Source organism: Oncorhynchus clarkii, chromosome 32, assembly GCF_045791955.1.
Source record: "Oncorhynchus clarkii lewisi isolate Uvic-CL-2024 chromosome 32, UVic_Ocla_1.0, whole genome shotgun sequence".
Lineage (NCBI taxonomy): Eukaryota > Metazoa > Chordata > Actinopteri > Salmoniformes > Salmonidae > Oncorhynchus > Oncorhynchus clarkii.
This window is the reverse complement of record NC_092178.1, coordinates 20,282,369-20,304,942: the sequence shown is the minus strand read 5'-3', so window position 1 is coordinate 20,304,942 and position 22,574 is coordinate 20,282,369. Positions and strand designations below refer to the sequence as shown.

Here is a 22,574-nt window from a genome sequence, read left to right as displayed (position 1 = left end):
AAACCTACAACCATACAGTAAAGCATACTCAATCATTTTTTTGTACATTTCCCAAACACAATTTAACACAATAATGGCACATAATCATGGAGATATCAACGCTACAGGTTTCAAACCTGCCATAAAGACAGGCTGCAATTTATTGTATTTTGTTTAACAAAACTGTCCACATATAATTTATCTTACCTTGTTCTGCAATGTCAAATATTTCTAAATATGTTTACAAGCAGCTTATCTAACTTCCACCTCCAATTAAAGTGATATTTCTAGTCATAGTTGATCCTCAAAACAAATGTATTCTATCCCAGTCATTTATTCCACTGGCTTTAAAGTATTTTTAATGTGTGTTTTTGTTCTACATTGTTATTTTTAGTATTACATTGTTATTGATTACTGCATTGTTGGGTTTAGAGCTTGCAAGAAAGGTATTTCACTGTAGTGCAGGTGACATTAAAACTTGAAACTAAAATTTGAATCCCACACCAATATTTTTTATTTTTTTTAAAGTGCTTGGATTTTGGATGAAATGTGGGGAATTATAAAGGAAACATGTATATGTGATGTACACAACTTTATTAGTGTATATACATATTATAAATAGCATTTAATCACAAATGTACTATAAAAGACTGATTCTAATATGTTCACTTCATAATTCAAGGGATTTGGGTCCGGGGCCTATATTTTTGTCTCTTAGTTGCTCTTCACATATACAAGTCCAAGTGAATGCGTGTCATACTATATGAGAGCATTTCCACAATGGCACACTACACTTTTGGATCAATACATTTTCTCCGTCCTGAGGATCAATAGGTTATGTCCGATTTCATACATGGATGACTCCATTAATCAAATTAATATGGTCACCCCAGCTATTGCATGTTTTTTATTCTATTTATAGGAAATGAATGGGTATGGCTTGTTGGCAGGTTTGATTTTGTTGACTGCCCGGTGGCCTATTAATACTGCTTGAAGCAGCCAATCCAGGCCCTTTTTGAGTTTCAATGAGGTAAGAGCACCCTATTATGCAATTTATGTGTGTGAAAAAAGGCTGCCTCAAGGCTGGCTCTCTTTGCCACTGAAATATGGTAAAGCCATATGAACATTTGAAGTTACTGTACATGAAGTTTGTCTGGATGTCGCTGTCTGTTTTAGCTTAATCTACTATTGTTATTCTCTTATAGAGCCTGCAGCTTGTAGTCCTAAAAAACGGAAATGAGTTAGCATTTTCTACCCGTTTCATTGGCCATTCCTGTTGGGGAAATGAATGGGGTTTTGAGATAAAAGCTGAAAATAAGGTATCCTATGATTGTGTTTACAAACCTTTTCAGTGTCAATCCAAAAACCATACAGAAACATATCCCCATAGGGTTTGGCCAATGAGTCATGGAAGAGTTAGCGCCTTCAAAAAGAAACCATTAATATTGCAGCTTTGGAGTGGTCGAAAACAGAAATTGATACGCGTATAGCTCAAATGTCGTTGTGATTGGTAGACTGGAGTTTCCTGTTGTGTAAATTGTAAAGAAAACAAGCCTGAAAACTAGGAATTTTCTCTCCCTCATACCAATTGTTCAGCAATCAGAACTGTGTACTTGGACAGTATATTGAATGTATTCCACGCTTTTGATATTCATCTTTCATGTATTTATGGTTGTTTCATGGTCTGATATTCTCCATAACTATGAACAATGTGCTTTATACTACTCAGAATGGCCAGTGTGGCCCCCTGGTACTCCATTTGCTACAATGTAACACCTGTGTGACATTACCCGTATTAGGCTTACTTCATTTACTCACAAGAATTACATTCAAAATGATTCCCTTCAAATCAAGTATTTATTAAATGTTATAATTGTGTTCAACAAAACTGACCTTAAAACACAGTAGTTAGGACAATATTTTTGTAAGGATTCAGGGTATTATTTTGGTAAAAAGGTGATAGAGCTTCTTGTACAGCAGAGAGCAACTCAATCCACAACACAACTGGAGAATTAAAAATAAATCAAATGGCATGTCTTAATGGTAGGCAGTTTATGCAGACACACAGTTTACATTTGAATGGTGAAAATCTGTTCCTTCGACTTCAACCCATCCATTAAGGCATACATTCCCTGTATTCAGTGGTGTGACGTGTAACACAACGTAATCCCTCCTCACCAAATCACACCACCTGTACTACAGGGTCACCTAACTAAACTCTCCCCAAAAAATATCAGACAGTAAACTAATTTGATATAAAATCACAAGTAATCATTCAATAAATCAAATATACAAAAAGAGAGTACATAGGGCCAGCTACAGAATAAAAACATTGCGCATGCCTCTAATGGAACTCCACTCATTGTAAACAAGGGCCCAGGTATATTGTAGCCAATTCAGGGGGAGGGGTAGCCATTTCACCAAGAGAGCCAAACCTTTTGATGAGGTTGCTAGGTGTTGGGTTAAGGTCACTACCAGAATCAAGTCTATACATATGTTTTATTCCAAACCAAGAGGTGACTGCAGTTTCACACATTTCAGCCTCCATTTTTTGCTGGCTTATAACAAAAACCCTCATCCAGTCTATCCCTGTAAGAAGGATCATAACTAGTAAACAATTGAGCTCTTCCATCCATGTTTGATTTTCTTGGGAGTAATAGCCTGCATATTTTACAAAGAGCTCAGTATACCGACACACACTCTGTGTTGGCATCTCCTCAATTGCAGAATAATCTGGTAGAATGTCTAAGAAGAACCCTAAAATATGTAAAACAAGGGTATCACCCAAAACAACTGTACAAAATATGTATAAAGAAAAGCAAAACTGCAATTGCCTGTAGTACACAAGTTCCACTGTATAATATACCATTTACATAAAGCGCAAATAACTTTCATTTCTAAAATCAAAAGAAAACCACCTTTTCAAGTATGTTTTGTGAAAATAAAAAAAATGTAAAAAGGCATGTAGGGTTAAATGCTGCAGCAGTGAGTTTTGGCAGGTTAAATTGAACAGTGACGTCAGCCCAGCTTTCCACAACCCTTGAAAAGGCAAGTCCACTATCCATCTCCCAAAGAGCACATCCACACAAGTACAGTACAACTCAGACTCAGAATATTGAGTGTTTTAAAAGGAAATTCATGTCACTGAAGTAGTGAAGAAAAACTTGGAGATTGAACGCAGCAGTCTTGAGGTGAGCGCAGGTGAGCGCAGCTTACTGTTAAGAGTTCATGAGACATCTGAAAAATAGAAACAAAATGTTGATTAAAACAGGCACTGGGGGTGCCGAGGATAAAAAGTTTGTGTGCGTGTTTCGATTATCGTTGGAACTCACAGCTGGAGGGTCTAGCGCTATATTGTCGCATGATCTGGTCATGTGTGAACTTCACAAACGATTCATATTGTTCTGGGAAGGAACCAAAAACATAAAAATGATCTACGAGTCATCATACCATGAGATGGCCCGTATTCATAAAGCGTCTCAGAGTAGGAGTGCCGATCTAGGATCAGGTCGCCCATGTTCATGTAATATTATTCATTATGATCCAATAGGCAAAACAGATCCTAGATCAGTGCCGATCCTACTCAGATGCTGTATGAATACGGGCCCATATCTGTAAGGAAGTCAGAGTCAGCATACCCGCCAGCTTAGTGTTCAGGATCTGTTCATACTCTTCACAGATGGTCTCCTCGTGGTCCTTGAGGATTCGTTCACACAGGGAGCCTACCTGGCGCAATGTGAAGCAGGGCTGGTCCCTTTTCATAGACACTCCTGGGGAAACCATAACATGACAAGGAATGAGCTTTTGTCTGACAACTGCATACACAATCTGGTTAAAAAAGATACACCCAATTACGTCTGGTTTACTTCTGCAAGTGTTGAGACATTGAGAATAAACAACAAATGCAAAGGTGAGTGTGAGTCATCTTTTCTTAAGAATTTTACTTTGTGGCTCTTCTTCCCCACACCACAAACAAGAGACAGCACGGTGAGTTGACTGTTATTCACCCTTATAGTAAGTTTATTTGTAATCAGATGCTGACAGCATCTTCAGCTTGGTGAAGGCTAACTGCTTGAAAACAGACCTGATGGGGAGCTTGGTGCCATGAAACCAGAGCTTTGTCCTTGGCCATCACTTGGAGTCTGGGACTCACTCTGGTTGAAGGCCTCCTCAAGTTGGCACCGTCGCTGGTAACGGCTATATTCTTGCCTAAGATTCTGGACAATCTGCTCTGTGGATGGAAAAACAACTAAAGTCAGCTTAACATGGTTGGCTTACCCTGGAAAGGGTGTTTCCTTAGGCAACAGCCCAGGCCTCACATCTATATTGGGTGTGACGAAGCATGAAACATGGTCACATAGCCATGCACCCAATCAACCTATCAAACACATGATCAACTTGGTACCTGGATGGAAGCATTAATGATTTCCTAGCCAGGTATTATCATCAACTTGAAGCTACGCTGTTATACAGGATAACTATGTTATTTACAATCAGGACTGGGTTCATTCTGGACAACTAGAGAGTTAGTTAGCTATATGCCTATCTAGAACATGTTAGTTTTTCTTCAATGTTTGGCCTACTAACTACAACCTGTAAATCGGGTTTATTATTAGATAGATAACGTTAGCTAGATAGCCTGCTAAATGATAATGTATGATCTCATATTTTACTATTCGCTACTTTCAGCCACTGCACTGGCGCTAGCTAGATACAATGGCCACCATCTAACGTTAGCTAATTAAAAAACAAAAAATATTCAGGCAAACAAGTAACCTGGGGTAAGTCTATGTTCTCCTCCACAAGTTGATTGGGGAGACATCGAACTGTCACCGGTAGCAGAAAGCAGGTTACACCGTTTTGGCGAGGGGTTGACTGGGGTCCCTGGCAGAGGGTTGCACCTTCGCCGTTTTGGAGATTGAGGGCTGTGAAGGGCCTCAAACTCAATTGAACGCTTCAAAGTAGCTCCGCACGCCATGCTAGCTAACTTAGTCCAGAAAACAATGTTTTTCGGTCAGCAAAAATTCCGGATAGCTGCTAATAACGAGTAAATGAAGGTTATCAGTTTGTCCGTCTTGTGCTTTCTTATGTTCTTATATCTTGCCGGTGTCTGGGAAATCGCTTATTCGCTAACACAGGCTTCGGCTAAATAAAAACGTTCAAGGGGCGTCTTCTTCCCTCGAGTTTAATGTACGATGTCACACCTTTACTTGCCTTTACCGCCACCCACTGGCACATTTTTTTTTTAAACCTTTTATTTAACTAGGCAAGTCAGTTAATTAAGAACAAATTGTTATTTTCAAAGACGGCCTAGAAACAGTGGGTTAACTGCTTTGTTCAGGAGCAGAACGATAGATTTTTACCTTGTCAGCTCGGTGATTCAATCTTGCAACCTTTCGGTTACTAGTCCAACGCTCTAACCACTAGGCTACCTGCTCTTTATTTAACCGAGCAAAATTATTGATAATTATTATATTATTATCCTATAAGAGCTCTTTGTCACTTCCAACGTGCCGGGTTGTGACAGAAACCCACACTCATTGTTATGTTTAATACATGTATCAAATAGTGTGTGTGGCAGGTTTACAATGTTGGCAAAAAACAACCTTTGAGAGTGTGCTGACCCTGGTGCTAGAGAGGGTACCCAGCTGGAGGTTGAATGTTTGAAGGGGTACAGGGTTATACAAAGTTTGGAACCACTTTCTAGAGAAATAAAGGCACTTTATTTTCTAGAGAATTAAAGGCACGACAAACTATTGTAGGTAGCTACAATGCAATGCCATATGTCATAACCGGGGGTCACTCAACTGGTTGAGTATATTTAGGCCAGTATCTTCAAAATATGGTTCTGAACTAGTTAGGGGAATGAACTAGAAGGGCACCCATCTCTGCAGCACTCCCCCAATCAGTCCTTTATGGTAGTGTGGCCAGGTGGAAGCCACTCCTCAGTAAAAGGCACATGACAGCCCGCTTGGATTTTGCCAAAAGGCACCTAAAGACTCTCAGACCATGATAAACAAATTCTCTGGTCTGACGAAACCAAGATTGAACTCTTTGGCCTGAATGTCAAGCGTCACTTCTGGAGGAAACCTCCCTACGGTGAAGCATGGTGGTGGCAGCATCATGCTGTGGGGATGTTTTTCAGCGGCAGGGACTGGCAGATTAGTCAGGATCAAGGGAAAGATAAACAGGGCAAAGTACAGAGATCCTTGATGAAGTCCTGATCGCTCTGGTCCAGGTTATCATACTGGGGTGAAGGTTCACCGACCCTAAGCAGACAGCCAAAACAACACAGGAGTGGCTTTGGGACAAGTCTCTTAATGTCCTTGAGTGGCCCAGCCAGAGCTCGGACTTGAACCCGATCGAACATCTCTAGAGATACCTGAAAATAGCTGTGCAGCAACGCTCTCCATCCAGCCTGACAGAGCTTGAGAGGATCTGTAGAGAAGAATGGGAGAAACTCCCAAATACAGGCATGCCAAGCTTGTAGCGTCATACCCAAGAAGACTTGAGGCTGTAATTGCTGCCAAAGGTGCTTCAACAAAGTACTGAGTAAAGGGTCTGAATACTTATGTAAATTAGATATTTCCATTTATTTGTAAATGTTGACATTTACAAAATGTTCTAAAAACCTTTTTTTGCTTCGTCATTATGGGGTATTTTGTGTAGATTCATGAGTATTTAAAAATAAAGTTTAATCCATTTTAGAATAAGGCTGTAACATAACAATGTGTGTGTGTGTGTATACAGTGCCTTGCAAAAGTATTCATCCCCTTTGCATTTTTCCGATTTTGTTGCATTACAACCTGTAATTTAAATAGATTTTTATTTGGATTTCATGTAATGGACATACACAAAATAATCCAAATTGGTGAAGTAAAATTTAAAAAATAACTTGTTTAAAAAATTCAAAACAATTCCAAACGGAAAAGTGGTGCATGCATATGTATTCACCCCCTTTACTATGAAGCCCCTAAATAAGATCTAGTACAACCAATTACCTTCAGTAGTCACATAATTAGCTAAATAAAGTCCACCTGTGTGCAATCTAAGTGTCACATGATCTCAGTATACAGTCACCTGTTCTGAAAGGTCCCAGAGTCTGCAACACCACTAAGCAAGGGGTACCACCAAGCAAGTGGCACCATGAAGACCAAGGAGCTCTCCAAACAGGTCAGGGACAAAGTTGTGGAGAAGTACAGATCAGGGTTGGGTTATTAAAAATATCCAAAACTTTGAACATCCTACGGAGGACCATTAATTCCATCATAAAAAATGGAAAGAATATGGCACCACAACAAACCTGCCAAGAGAGGGCCGCACACCAAAACTCAGGGGCCAGGCTTGGAGGGCATTCATTAGAGAGGCAACAAAGAGACCAAACATAACCCTGAAGGAGCTGCAAAGCTCCACAGTGGAGATTGGACTATCTGTCCATAGGACCACTTTAAGCCGTACACTCCACAGAGCTGGGCTTTACGGAAGAGTGGCCAGAAAAAAAGCCATTGCTTAAAGAAAATAAGCAAACACATTGTGGGAGACTCCCCAAACATATGGAAGAAGGTACTCTGGTCAGATGAGGCTAAAATTGAGCTTTTTGGCCATCAAGGAAAATGCTATGTCTGGCGCAAACCCAACACCACTCATCACCTTGAGAATACCATCCCCACAGTGAAGCATGGTGGCAGCATCATGCTGTGGGGATGTTTTTCATCGGCAGGGACTGGTCAGAATTTAAGGAATGATGGATGGTACTAAATACAGGGAAATTCTTGAGGGAAACCTGTTTCAGTCTTCCAGAGTTTTGAGACTGGGACGGAGGTTCACCTTCCAGCAGGACAATGACCCTAAGCATACTGCTAAAGCAACACTCGAGTGGTTTAAGGGAAAACATTTAAATGTCTTTGAATGGCCTAGTCAAAGCCCATACTTCAATCCAATTGAGAATCTGTGGTATGACTTAAAGATTGCTTTACACCAGCAGAACTCATCCAACTTGAAGGAGCTGGAGCAGTTTAGCCTTGAAGAGTGGGCAAAAATCCCAGTGGCTAGACGTGCCAAGCTTTTAGAGACATACCCCAAGAGACTTGCAGCTGTAGTTGCTGCAAAAGGTGGCTCTACAAAGTATCGACTTGGGGAGGGGGGATAGTTATGCACGCTCAAGTTCTCTTTTTTTTGTGTCTTATTTCTTGTTTGTTTCACAAGAAAAAATATTTTGCATCTTCACAGTTGCATGTTGTGTAAATCAAATTATACAACACCCCCCCCCAAAATCCATTTTAATTCCAGGTTGTAAGGCAACAAAATAGGAAAAATGCCAAGGGCGGGGTGAATACCTTCCCAAGCCACTGTACATCACAGCAGGCTAGGTTATACTTCTGTTGTTTTGGGGAGTCAGAGCAGTACTGGAATGTCGAATGAAGCAGCAGCCTTGTAGCAAAAGTATGATTTTTGTTGTTGTTGTTCTGCAAGTCTGCAGACCATGCTGCCCTGACCTCATATGCTTACTAGCTTGGTCCCAGATCTGTGCTCTTGCCTACTCCATTGTCATTGTTTGGCATGAGTGGACAAGAGTGCAGAAACCGATTGATACCCAGGCTATATTGTTACTGATGGTTGTTCTATGGAATAATGCACATATCAAGCTTTAGAACATCTGATCTCAAACGGAGGAACTATTTGAGAATGTGAACAAAAAAATAGTGTTATAGACTTTTAACACCCACGCTTGCAGTTGATATGACCTAACCTTACACATTCCATTTTGTGAAATATTTATTTTTATGAGTATATACATGTACTAAAACGTATAAAAAGGCAAAATTGGGATCAAATGGAACATGTAAGCTATTGAGTGGAGTATTTGATGCATGTTGTTTGTTTTCCAGTTGTGCCAACTCAGTTCAAAGTTTGCAGGTTCACACCAAAAATGTTCTTATTTCTTTCTCATTTTACCCATCCAATTTCAGTGTTGATTTTGATTGAATTTGTTTGATTAAAACAGAGAAGCCAAAATAAGCTTTAGTATGACCTCCCTAATCAAGTGTGTATGGTATTAGTATTCTATTGGTATTGTGTATAGTGATATTACAGAATCAAAGACATTGCAAGACAAGGGGGCCACTATGCTTTTAGAATGCGCCTCAAATAAAATCTAAATAAAATAAAATGTTGATTTGAGGCGCAAACTAAAAGCATAGTATAGTGGCCCCCTTGTCTTGCAATGTATTTGATTCATTAAGAATGTCTGTGTATGGTTGCACATTGTATAGCATTTTAAGCATTATCCCCACATGCAAAAATGCCAGCAGACTTAGTGAAACAATGTCTGATAGAATGCCCACCAAACTAGACAACATACATTTTTAAATAGGTCCTCCAGTGATTTTTCTTTACTTATACTGTTGAAAAGTGATATCTGAAGTATAAACAGTACACACACTAAAGGGTAAAAAAATAAATGACATTGAGCAAAATATTTTTTTTAGTAACAACTGCAAACGTCAAGGAGGGAACATCAAATAAAATATGATTGGTCACGTACACACATTTTGCAGATGTTATCGTGGGTGTAACTAAATGCTTATGTTCCTAGCGCCAACAGTGCAGTAATAGAGGAACAACAATGAACAAACTAGTAAATCAGGTGATAAATTAGCTTAAAAGGTGACTGGAATATGACTTCAAGCATTTATTACTCTCCAAGAAAATTGTTGCATAAACAGTAGAGCATAACTGACATATTTGGAAGGAAGACTACACTTCTTGAGTTGTTTTAGGAAAAAACAAGCATATAGAATAATACAAGCCATCACAAGAACCGTTTAGCAAAGTATGGAGTATTAACAAAGTGAAGGATCAAGGTCCTGAAATGTCAAAACATACAGCAGGCCATGTACAAACCATCGCCAACTTGATCAAATTTAGAAACGTTCAGAGTTGAGGCTACTGACATGGCTACCAGAATTTATCAAATCAAATAGGACAAGCCAATGTAACATGGGCCGGTCTATCGCTGAACAAATCGTAAACAAATGTTGGTAGAAAATGAACGGTGCTACCGTAGTGGCTCTTTCACAGGCCACGGGTATGTTTCACTAGGAAACCAACACAACCAAATTAAAGTTTTCGTTGCAAACGTTTTCCGTTTGGAGTAACCTTTTTGGACTAATGATTACACCCCAGGTAACTTCCACTTCAAGCATACCAACTGAAAGCTGGGGCCTAATGTACTTGACAGGAAAGTGAAGGTAAGGATTTTAGTGACAAGGGCAGGGATTCAATCCGCTTTTCAAAGCAATGTTCCCGCATTCACGGTAAACAATGACGGTACTTGATCTTGGCCTATACAGTACTTCTAGCCCTGTCTTCTGAAAGGAATAGCACTGATACACTGAGTGCACAAAACATTAGGAACACTTGCTCTTTCCACGAGACTGACCAGGTGAAAGCTATGATCCCTTATTGATGTCACTTGTTAAATCCACTTCAAATCAGTGTAGATGAAGGGGAGGAGACAGGTTAAAGAATGACTTTTAAGCCTCAAGATAATTGAGACATGGATTGAGTATGTGTGCCATTCAAGGGATGAAGATTTAAGTGCCTTTGAACGGGGTATGGTAGTAGGTGCCAGACGCATCGGTTTGAATGTATCAAGAACTGCAATGTTGCTGGGTTTTTCACACAACCGTTTCCTGTTTGTATCAAGAATGGTCCACCATTCAAAGGACATCCAGACAACTTCACACAACTGTGAGAAGCATTGGAGTCAACATGGGCTATCAACACTTTGTAAAGTCCATGCCCAGATGAATTGAGGCTGTTCTGAGGGCAAAAAGGGGGGGTGTAATTCAATATTAGGAAGCTATTCCTAATGTTTCGTACACTCAGTGTATTGGATATAAAAAAGGTGACATTTCCAGGACTGATTTAAACAGGATATCGTGTTTCTATTTATTCATCCATTAAAAAATAACAAAAAAAGAAGCAAAAAACTACAAAGGAAGATCATTTTCACAAACCAACCAACAACCGTTCCATGAACATTCAATTATCCAGCAAGCCATTTTGGACACAACTACAGTCAAAAGGATCCAACAAACATGTTTTAGTGTCCCCCTGACTTGCGCCCTGTCCAGGACCTGGAGCGAGAACGGGACCGTGAGAGGGAGCGAGAATGCGAGCGGGACGCATCGTCCTGTGGCTCATAGCCACCGGGTGCTGGGTGGAAGTCGCCACCTCGTGGGCTCAGGGACTTAGAGTGGGAACGAGACTTTCCTCTGGACTCCCTCTGGGCCCTGGGCCTGGATCTGGAGTGAGAAGGGGAGCGGGATTGGCTGTGAGGGGAATGCCCAGGGGGGGGTCGTCGGTGGTCACGTGGGTGGGGTCGGTGCCTGTATGAAGAACAAACTATCGGATTATTACACTGAACAAAAATATAAAACTGAGTTACAGTTCATATAAGGAAATCAGACAATTGAAATGAATTAATTAGGCCCTAATCTATGGACTTCACATGACTGGGAATACAGATATTATTCTGTTGGTCACTAGGGTTGCAAAAGGTCAAACTTTCCGGTAAATGTATGTACATTTTCCATGGGAAGTTAAGCCAGGGAATTTTGCTTAAATTCATAAAAAAAAGTTCTACACCCGTTCATACAAGATGATCCAGAGCACCCCAAACATGCTCAACAGGTGACATAGGCAGGCCATGTAAGAACTGGGACATTCAGTAATTGTATACAGATCCTTGCGGCATGGGGTTGTGCATTACGAGGTGATGGCAGCGGATGAACGGTACGACAATGGGCCTCAGGATCTAGTCACAGTATCTATGTAAAATGAAAATGACATTGATAAAATGCAATTGTGTTCATTGTCCTTAGCATATGCCTGCCCATACCATAACCTCACTCCATTCACAACATTGACATCAGCAAACCGCACGCCCACACGACGCCATACACACTGTCTGCCATCTGCCCGGTACAGTTGAAACTGGGGTTCATCAGTGAACAGCACACTTCACCAGCGTGCCAGTGGCTATTGAAGTTGAGAATTTGTCCACCGAAGTCTGTTACGACGCCGAACTACAGTTAGGCCAAGACCCTTGTGAGGATGATGCGCAAGCAGATGAGCTTCCCTGAGACGGTTTCTGACAGTTTGTAAAGAAATTCTTGAGTTGTGCAAGCCCAGTTTCATCAGCTCTGGGTGGCTGGTCTCAGACGATCCCGCAGGTAAAGAAGCCGGATGTGAAGGACCTGGGCTGGCGTGGTGTGCGGTTGTGAGGCCGGTTGGAACTACTACCAATTCTCTAAAACGACATTGAGGCGGCTTATGGTAGAGAAATTAACATTTAATTATCTGGCAACAGCTCTGGTGGAAATTCCTGCAGTCAGCATGCCAATTGCACGCTCCCTCAAAACTTGAGACATCTGTTGCATTGTGCTGTGTGACAAAACTGCACATTTTAGAGTGGCCTTTTGTCCCCAGCATAAGGTGCACCTGTGTAATGATCATGCTGTTTAATCAGTTTCTTGCCACACCTGTCAAGTGGATGGATTATCTTGCCAATTGACAAATTCTCACTAACAAGGATGTAAACAAATTTGTGCATATGGAAAACTTCTGGGATCTTTTATTTCAGCTCATGAAACACGGGACCAACACTTTACATGTTGCGTTTAGATTTTTTTCCAGTGTATAATCCCTTCCACTGATGGAGGACAGTAAAAGTAACAGAAGATTACAACCATTAATGATTAGTAAGTTTATAGAAAGTGCCCAGAATGTGTTTCATTGTCAGGGGTTCAGCTGTTAAAGGGATACTTAAGGATTTTGGCAATGAAGCCCTTTATCCACTTCCACAGAGTCAGATAAACGTGTGGATACCATTTGTATGTCTCTGCATGCAGTTTGAAGGAAGTTGTTAACTAGCATTAGTGTAATTGACGAAGTCTACGGGAACAGCTAGCATGCTAACTGTTCCTGTAGACTTCCAGTCGTTGAGCTAACACTCGTTACCATTGGCTAGCGAAACTACCTCTTACTTCCTTCATACTGGACGCAAAGATACACTGCTCAAAAAAAAAAAGGGAACACTAAAATAGCACATCCTAGATCTGAATGAATGAAATATTCTTATTAAATACTTGTTTCATTACATAGTTGAATGTGCTGACAACAAAATCACACAAAAATTATCAATGGAAATCAAATTTATCAACCCATGGAGGTCTGGGTTTGGAGTCGCACTCAAAATTAAAGTGGAAAACCACACTACAGGCTGATCCAACTTTGATGTAATGTCCTTAAAACAAGTCCTTAAAACAAGTCAAAATGAGGCTCAGTAGTGTGTGTGGCCTCCACGTGCCTGTATGACCTCCCTACAACGCCTGGGCATGCTCCTGATGAGGTGGCGGATGGTCTCCTGAGGGATCTCCTCCCAGACCTGGACTAAAGCATCCGCCAACTCCTGGACAGTCTGTGGTGCAACGTGGCGTTGGTGGATGGAGTGAGACATGATGTCCCAGATGTGCTCAATTGGATTCAGGTCTGGGGAACGGGCGGGCCAGTCCATAGCATCAATGCCTTCCTCTTGCAGGAACTGCTGACACACTCCAGCCACATGAGGTCTAGCATTGTCTTGCATTAGGAGGAACCCAGGGCCGCACCAGCATATGGTCTCACAAGGGGTCTGAGGATCTCATCTCGGTACCTAATGGCAGTCAGGCTACCTCTGGCGAGCACATGGAGGGCTGTGCGGCCCCCCAAAGAAATGCCACCCCACACCATGACTGACCCGTCGCCAACCGGTCATGCTGGAGGATGTTGCAGGCAGCAGAACGTTCTCCACGGCGTCTCCAGACTCTGTCACACGTGCTCAGTGTGAACCTGCTTTCATGTGTGAAGAGCACAGGGAGCCAGTGGCGAATTTGCCAATGCTACCACTAGAGTGAAAGCACCGCCAGCATTCAAAAGTTACCAAAACATCAGCCAGGAAGCATAGGAACTGAGAAGTGGTCTGTGGTCACCACCTGCAGAACCACTCTTTTATTGGGGGTGTCTTGCTAATTGCCTATAATTTCCACCTGTTGTCTATTCCATTTGCACAACAGCATGTGCAATTTACTGTCAATCAGTGTTGCTTCCTAAGTGGACAGTTTGATTTCACAGAAGTGTGATTGACTTGGAGTTACATTGTGTTGTTTAAGTGTTCCCTTTATTTTTTGGAGCAGTGTATTAAAATTGTATCTTTGTGTTCATCTGACTCTGGGGAAGTAGATAAATGGCTTCATTGCCATAATCCCAGAGTATCAAGGACCTACCGGTTGTTTTCCGGACTCCTGCTTCTTCCTCTACCGCCGTACATCCTTCCACGGGAGCTGGGTAACAAAACGTCAATCAGAATGTAATCAATAGACTGACATTTTGTATAAGCTTTGCAATCTTATTTGAAGCATGCTAGCTGGTGAACACTGGAAAGGCCCTTACTCTCTGGGACTCTCAGAGCGTCTGGGCCGGCGATCGTAGGATGGGCTGCGTGACCTGCGTCTTTGGTAGCTACGGCTGCGAGAGCGCCTACGACGACTGTCCCGATCATAATCTCGATCATCATGCCGCGAAGAGCTGCGCGAAGATCCCCCCTCCTTTCCTTTCATCTGATTGGGTGCTGTGATGAAAAAAGGGGGTTTGGGAGAAGAGAGAAACCCACCAAGCAAACATACAGTACACAGTGGTTTAGCTTTCCTTGAAAAGGTATTGCAGTTGTACCACGTGAGATGGAAAACATCTATTTAAATTTACAGCTGAAAGTAACATCAGTAAATCGCGAACAAGAAATTCTGCTTGGTACTGTACAGTGTTACTTCATGAAACACAGGACATTTGTGAAACTGCCTTACTCTTTCGGTCTCCCTGCGCAAACTGGATTTCAATCTGTCGGCCACACACCCACTTCCTGTCCAGGTTGTGAAGAGCATCTTCAGCGTCGCGCACATCTTCAAACTTGCTGAGCTGTTAAGGTTCTTACATGTGGTCTTATGTGGCTACATTCTTTTCAGCAATACTGTTGTAATACAATGCATCTTCTGCCACTGTCGAAATGGTAGCCATATTGGCTGACAGCATAAAGCAAAGCTTAGGTTCTGGAACACATTTGTTATGACAATGTTGTGTTCTTCTCAAGATTGAAGATGAGGCAAACATGTTTCAATAATGTCTCTTATTTGATGGCTTGCACTGAGGAATCAATACCGCTTCAGTTTCAAATTATATTATCGAATGCAAAATATATTGATAAGAGTAACAATTTCTTAGTTCAATTAAGAATCAAATTTTCACATTGGCTATTTATTGATTGATTTTCATGTAATATTTGTTGATAGATTTTTTTTGTGAGGATACAAAAGAATTCAGGTTTGTTACCTTAAACATGCTTGACTTTGACTTTCATCTTGATCTTTAAGCTCTTTAATCGCCTCCCAGAAGAACTTGGGTTTCCTGCTTGTCTTTGCCCTTTAATCTCTTCCCTTTTCCTCTTTCTTTTGATGACATATCCAAGCCTTGACTCCGTCCCCTCTTTTTCCTCTTTGTCTCTTCAAGCTTTAAATTCTCTTTCAACCTTTCCCTCTCTCTGTTTCTTGCATCCTGGCGGTCTTTTGCTGCTTGTCTTTAGATCTACTCTACACCGGACATTCTTACTCTTTCTCCAGGCTCCACAACAACTGGATGCCTTTACATTTTCTGGGGCAACAGAAAAATGTAAGTTAGATATTAAAAAGTACTTCATTGTGTACATACAGAATGCAAAGTCACAGCAATCAATCACACAACCAAGTCTTACTGCTTAAGACATTATCTGAGAGAAAACATGTTATCTTACAACATTCAAAATTAAGCCAATTATAAGAGAAAAGACAGATTTCATAATTCTCACTTTAGAAGGGAAAGGATATTGAATATATGCAAATCCTCTTGGTCGGCGTGAATAGAAGTCAAGTGGAATGTAGACGTCTACTACTGGCCCATAACGACCAAACTCACGGCGCAAATCCTCAGGCCTGAATACCGTAGAGGATAGAAATGTCACTTCAATGACCAGGAGGAAAAGTATCACCACCAAAGGAGCCACAGACAGATCGGTGTTGGGCAATACGATGCCACTTCTTAGCATGAAAACTGACACAATTTAAAAACTTTGTCAATGCATAACTCACACACTCTGAAATGTACCTTACGTCCATGAATGGATAACGCTAATAGAACAATCACCCGTGTGTAGGCCTATGTAGTGTTCTCTTTGCAAACAAAATACCTTACAGATAGGCCAACTTACACCCCCCCCTATAACTTTTACTAGTCATTTTTTTTTGCCATTTAACATTATATTATAATTATGTTAATCTATGTAGTAGGGTAACTGTTTTTAAACGTAAGTGTGGAACGGGAGCTATAGCTAACGTTAGCTAGCTTGTTAGGACGAATGAAACAAGTTTGTCCAAATGTTTATGGTTAGTAATTTTTTCTTGGTTTATGACTTGAGTTTAGCCAGTGGGTCTACCTTGCACAACTGTAGGGCCAAGCCACAATCGTCTTTGATCAGGCAGAATCGCGTGGCTAGTTGACTAGCATTGGCCTAATGACGTTAGTTAACGTTATCTTGGGGTATAGAATTCTGACCTTATTTGACCGCAAGGAACTGGGGCCGGGGAAATATGTTCAAATATGGACTCACCTGGATTCATCGGAAATGTTTCTGATGAAAAGAGATGTATTTGGAGGTCTCAAATATCTGGCCATGCTAAAAAATATATATATATATAAAGCAAGAATGCAGCTTTACATCAAATATTTTCGCTCTCTGTTTTGGGTTTAACAGAAAAGTATTTCTAGTTGTGGAGCAATGTGGAAAACCGAATGCGCAGGCGCATACTTTACTTCGCGGATTCGTGAAAGCACGAAAATAAATTTAGCGCCATCTACTGTTATGGTGCGTTATCACACCCAGCAGAGGAAGCGTGAAGTATAAAGAACGGAACTCTCAGGCCAATCCGACTATTACATGGGCTACCTATCATTATGACGTAAACTCCATGTAGTTTGGACATAGCCTTTGAAAATTATCATCACATCTAGAATCATTAACTGGTTGCATTTGACCATTGTTACTTTTTTCTCCATTAGTGCATTATTTTATCATTTAGTCATCAAAGTCTGGCATTCTCTGGATTGATGGTGCTTTCAAGACAACTGGGAACACGGGGGAAAAAAACAACCTTGAATCGTGACGTCAGTGAGCTTCAGGTCGGAGCTCTAGAAAGACGCCCAAGTTCCCGAATTGGATGACTGTTCAAACCGAGTTGGAGTTCCCAGTTGTTTTGAACGCGGCAGAAGTCATGCTGGAATGACAGCATGCCCAATGTATTCAACCTTTTCTGGCGCATGGTGTTGTGTGTGAATGCTTATCCTTTTAAGCATGGTCCTTAAACCCAGACTTGTACCACACACCCTCTCCACCTAATAACAGGCAGGGGAAGAAAAATAGTGATTGCTTTGCAACGCTTGCAGTTTTTTATTAAACCTTTATTTAACCAGGTAGGCTAGTTGAGAAAAAAGTTCAGTTACAACTGCGACCTGGCGAATATAAAGCAAAGCAGTGCGACACAAACAATCACACAGAGTTACACATGGAATAAACAAACATACAGTCAATAACACAATTGGGAAAAAAGTCTATATACAGTGTGTGCAAATGAGGTAAGATAAGGGAGGTAAGGCAATAAATAGGCCATAGTGGTGAAATAATTACAATATAGCAATTAAACACTTGAGTGATAGATGTGCAGAAGATGAAAGTGCAAGTAGAGATACTGGGGTGCAAAGGAGCAACAAAAAAAAACAACACTATGGGGATGAGGTAGTTAGATGGGCTATTTACAGATGGGCTATGTACAGGTGAAGTGATCTGTGAGCTGCTCTGACAGCTGGTGCTTAAAGTTAGTAAGGGAGATATGGGTCTCCAGCTTAAGTGATTTTTGCAATTCATTCCAGTCATTGGCAGCAGAGAACTGTAAGGAAAGGCGGCCAAAGGGAGGAAATGGCTTTGGGGGTGACCAGTGAAATATACCTGCTGGAGAGCGTGCTACGGGTGGGTGCTGCTATGGTGACCAGTGAGCTGAGATAAGGTGGGGCTTTACCCAGCAGAGACTTGTAGATGACCTGGAGCCAGTGGGTTTGGCGACGAATATGAAGCGAGGGCCAGCCAACGAGAGCATACAGGTCGCAGTGGTGGGTAGAATATGGGGCTTTGGTGACCAAAGCCCAATCAGTTGGCCATTGATTCCTTCCAAACCAATCACTGTTGATTTCCAACTTGTTGTGCAATGTTTAAGTCCAATGGCCGATGAGCACCGATATGTTTTATCTATAATTTATTTTCATATGACAAGGATTTGCCAGTAGATTGTCAATGTGATTCATGATGATAACTGCTTGTCTAGGTAGATAGCTAAGATTTTGAAAGTATGATGTTGACATGATCTGTCCAAAAAAAGCTACGGTAGATATAACGTGATTTGATGTTATCTTATATGTGGGGGATGGTCACTTCTAATGTAAATGTTTGGCAGAACGCAAGGGGACTTGAACTTTCTAGCTCGCCCTGTACATCTTGCAGCGACATAGTGTCCCCATGAGTGACAGAACACTGAGTCAATCACGGGGCAACAAGAGAAGATTACCTCCACCACAGAAAGCACTGAGCTAGGCTGAAACACCTGAATTTTGGAGCTGCCTTGTATATGACTTTATTAACTCAACATTTTATCAATGGAAAATCCACAGTGGGCACTGGTCAAAAGCAGTCCACTACATAGGGAATAGGGTGCCATTTGGGACTTACACACAGTCAGTGTGAATTCAGTCACAAATGTTGATTGAAATGCCTCTCCTCTAAATTGTTCTTGTCTGTGTTCTTGCTTTACAGGATGAAGATGACGATGTGACCATGAGTTTTTGGTTTCCTCCATTGGGATTCATTGAAATTGTTGAGGAATTTTATTTTCTTTCTTTTTTAAAAATGATAAAATCCAGATAAAATATGAAATAAACACAATTATGAGCTGGTCATTGATGTCTACATTTGCTAGTTAATGATGAAGTGAAAACATGATCCCACAAGTTTACATTTGTTGCTGAGTACTACAATGATGGCAGATTATTCAATAACCACAAGGTGTCAGAAAAAGCCATCCATTTTGTATTGGTTTTGTTAGGGAAGTACATTTGCTTTGGGGCTTTTAAAATGCATGTGTCCAAATTAGACATAAAATGAGCAGATGCAATGTCGAGTCATTTGTCATTTTAATGTAATATTTTATAGCTATTATATTACCTGAGATAAAAGGTCATTTAAATTAATTAATTGAAAATGTAATCCTTGTCTCTGTGGCTTTAGAGATCAGACTCTCTTGCTTATCCTGGTGAGGGTTGTTGAGGCCGCAGTGATAGTCTGGAAAAAAATGGGAAAGAGGACAGTCACTAACACAGTTCAACATGAATGAACAACCACAGATTGAATCAGGCTGGCAATTCATTGTTATTTATTTTTTGAGTGGCAGTGCTACTGTAATTGGAGACCAACTGCTAGGACATTTGGACAAAGTGCATCCAATTAAGTGTATTTTACAACATAAAATATAAAAGTGGAGGGATGCCCTTTACCTCAACCATGTTCTCCCCTTTGATTTCTCGGATGTGGGAGAACTTCTCTGTATCGCAGATGAGCTTCCCATCCTCCAGTCTGGCAGTACACTATGGGTCAGAGAGTAAACACAAAAACACTCACACACCCTGCTGCAGCTGCACCTATGTCTACACTACCGTTCAAAAGTCTGGGGTCACTTAGAAATGTCCTTGTTTTCCATGAAAACATATATGAAATGAGTTGCAAAATGAATTGGAAATATAGTCAAGATGTTGACAAGGTTATAAATAATGCTTATTCATTGAAATAATAATTGTGTCCTTCAAACTTTGCTTTCGTCAACGAATCCTCCATTTGCAGCAAGTATAGCCTTTTGCAGACCTTTGGCATTCTAGTTGTCAATCTGAAGAGATTTCACCCCATGCTTCCTGAAGCAGCTCCCATAAATTGGATTGGCTTGATGGGCACTTCTTACGGTCACTTATACGGTCAAGCTGCTCCAAAAACAGCTCAATAGGGTTGAGATCCGGTGACTGTGCTGGCCACTCCATTATATAGAATACCAGCTGACTGCTTCTTCCCTAAATAGTTCTTGTATAGTTTGGAGCTGTGCTTTGGGTCATTTTCCTGTCGTAGGAGGAAATTGGCTCCAATTAAGCACTGTCCACAGGGTATGTATGACATGGCGTTGTAAAATGGAGGGATAGCCTTCCTTCTTCAAGATCCCTTTTACCCTGTACAAATCTCCCACTTTCCCACCACCCAAGAACCCCCAGACCATCACATTGCCTCCACCATGCTTGACAGATGGCATCAAGCACTCCTCCTGCATCTTTGAATTTTTTCTGCGTCTCACGAATATTCTTCTTTGTGATCCAAACACCTCAAACTTAGATTTGTCTGTCAATAACACTTTTTCCCAATCTTCCTCTGTCCAGCATCTATGTTCTTTGGCCCATCGTAATCTTTTATTTTTATTGGCCAGTGTGAGATATGGCCTGTTCTTTGCAACTCTGGCTAGAAGGCCATCATCCTGGAGTCGCCTCTTCACTGTTGACGTTGAGACTGGTGTTTTGAGGGTACTATTTAATAAAGCTTCCAGTTGGAGACTTGTGAGCCATCTGTTTCTCAAACTAGACACTAATGTACTTGTCCTCTTGCTCAGTTGTGCACCGGGGCCTCCCACTCCTCTTTCTATTCTGGTTAGAGCCAGTTTGCGGTGTAGTACACAGCGAGTACAAGGGAGTAGTACACAGCGCTGTACGAGATCTTCAGTTTCTTGGCAATTTCTCGCATGGAAAAGCCTTCATTTCTCAGAACAAGAATAGACTGGCGAGTTTCAGAAGAAAGTTCTTTGTTTCTGGTCATTTTGAGCCTGTAATCGAACCCACAAATGTTGATGCTCCAGATACTCAACTAGTCTAAAGAAGGCCAGTTTTATTGCTTCTTTAATTAGCACAACAGTTTTGTTTCTAATGATCAATTAGCCTTTTAAAATGATAAATGTGGATTAGCAAACACAACGTGCCATTGGAACACAGGAGTGAGTGATGGTTGCTTTTCTTTCAAAAACAAGGACATTTCTAAGTGTTCCCAAAGTTTTGAACAGTAGTGTATATCAAACTAGAGCAAAGGAGATGGACACATAGCACCATGCAAATAAACAAAGCTTTGTGATGCTCTTCACACTCTCATGGCAATAGGTTCATGCACGTCACATACAATTTCATGATTCATGATTGATACCTTAAACTTTCTCCCATCCATGGCAGTGATTTCTGCCTCCTTCCCTATAGTGAATGAGTTGGTGACAGTACGGAGGGGAGTCTCAACTCTGATGGTGAAGTCGTCACCCTTCTGCTCAATTATTGTCGTTGGCTTGACACCCTTGATCATTTTGATCAACATCTCAGGGACAGCTGAAGAACATAATTGCGACATAAAACATAACCATTATTGACAAAGTTCTAGAATACAATACTGCCATTAAACACACTGAGATTGTTGTAAGAAATGTATGTGAGTTCTCACCCATTGCTTTAAGAAACTCTTCATGGTTCTCCTGACTGTGGATTTTCCATTTTCCATTGAATGCCATGTCCAGCTCAGTATTGGGATTAGCAGCAGGCAGTTGTTCAAACTAAAGGCAAATGGATGGTAAGTCCAATGGTTGTGACAAGTGTCTTTATTAAGAAAGCACTCTCCTCCCTCTTCTCCCCCACACACACTGGTCGTTGCCATGTTAGGGATTTTGTCTCCCTGTTATTCAGGTATTTCCTCATGCCACAGTGACCTGTGGGAGGGCCATGCCCTCATTGCCCAGTGTTCATCAGGCAATATTTACTTAATGCAACATCCAAAGTCCTACTAAAAATACACAGCCCCTGAAGTTGAGTGGAAACATTCATGGCTCTTTGCAGATATGCAATGACACCAGGTTTGAATTCCTGAATCTACACATTTTGTCTTCCTTTAATATATCTCCCTATTTCCCATCTATCAAATAAAGCATATAACATACTATTTAAAAATCAGTAGCCTATCTTAATATTACAGAAATGAATAAATTACTATTGATTATGAAAGTCTCAGATTTGTAATCAACTGAGCCATCAGGGAATAATTTTTTTAATTCATTTTAAGTAATGAAGGGTAAGCTAATTTATAGTGCACATGTAGAGAAAGTAAGAGGGAGGTGGTAGTAGTGAGCATGTAATCATTTTCACTAAGCTCTCTGTTCACTTTTTGGACCTAATGAACAATTTCCCTCTTTCTCCTGGGACTGCAGCTTTCTATAAATCAATTTCCAAGCCATGGATCGTGTTCAGGATAAAAATTGATCGATGAGGAGTGTTTTGCATCGTGAGTCAGAGAAGTGCTGAAATCC

At 41.0% G+C, this 22,574-nt stretch overlaps 3 protein-coding genes across 4 annotated transcripts; all 3 read right to left on the bottom strand.

Annotated features, from left to right (window-relative positions):
* Positions 1-1,817: 1,817 nt before the first annotated feature.
* LOC139392129 (akirin-1-like) lies at positions 1,818-5,181 on the bottom strand. Its single transcript, XM_071139853.1, has 5 exons — positions 4,756-5,181; positions 4,064-4,210; positions 3,618-3,749; positions 3,312-3,383; positions 1,818-3,216 (listed from the first exon to the last, which is right to left on the bottom strand). The coding sequence occupies exons 1-5, from the start codon at positions 4,955-4,957 to the stop codon at positions 3,206-3,208; spliced, it is 564 nt and encodes a 187-aa protein (XP_070995954.1). The 5' UTR covers positions 4,958-5,181; the 3' UTR covers positions 1,818-3,205.
* Positions 5,182-9,341: 4,160 nt separating this feature from the next.
* LOC139391880 (serine/arginine-rich splicing factor 10-like) lies at positions 9,342-16,887 on the bottom strand. 2 transcript variants are annotated; one of them, XM_071139491.1, is made up of 6 exons: positions 16,718-16,887; positions 15,409-15,689; positions 14,886-14,997; positions 14,476-14,653; positions 14,310-14,366; positions 9,342-11,372 (listed from the first exon to the last, which is right to left on the bottom strand). In XM_071139491.1, exons 2-6 carry the CDS (start codon positions 15,415-15,417, stop codon positions 11,087-11,089), a joined length of 642 nt encoding a protein of 213 aa, XP_070995592.1. In that variant the 5' UTR covers positions 15,418-15,689; positions 16,718-16,887; the 3' UTR covers positions 9,342-11,086. The 2 variants fall into 2 exon arrangements, with proteins under 2 accessions (XP_070995592.1, XP_070995593.1); XM_071139492.1 differs by lacking the exon at positions 15,409-15,689 and adding an exon at positions 15,920-16,043 and having other exon boundaries at positions 14,886-14,988; positions 16,718-16,782.
* A 657-nt stretch (positions 16,888-17,544) lies between these two features.
* LOC139391831 (fatty acid-binding protein, liver-like) lies at positions 17,545-21,912 on the bottom strand. Its single transcript, XM_071139418.1, has 4 exons — positions 21,719-21,912; positions 21,434-21,606; positions 19,705-19,794; positions 17,545-19,492 (listed from the first exon to the last, which is right to left on the bottom strand). The coding sequence occupies exons 1-4, from the start codon at positions 21,783-21,785 to the stop codon at positions 19,442-19,444; spliced, it is 381 nt and encodes a 126-aa protein (XP_070995519.1). The 5' UTR covers positions 21,786-21,912; the 3' UTR covers positions 17,545-19,441.
* Between the last annotated feature and the right edge of the window lie 662 nt (positions 21,913-22,574).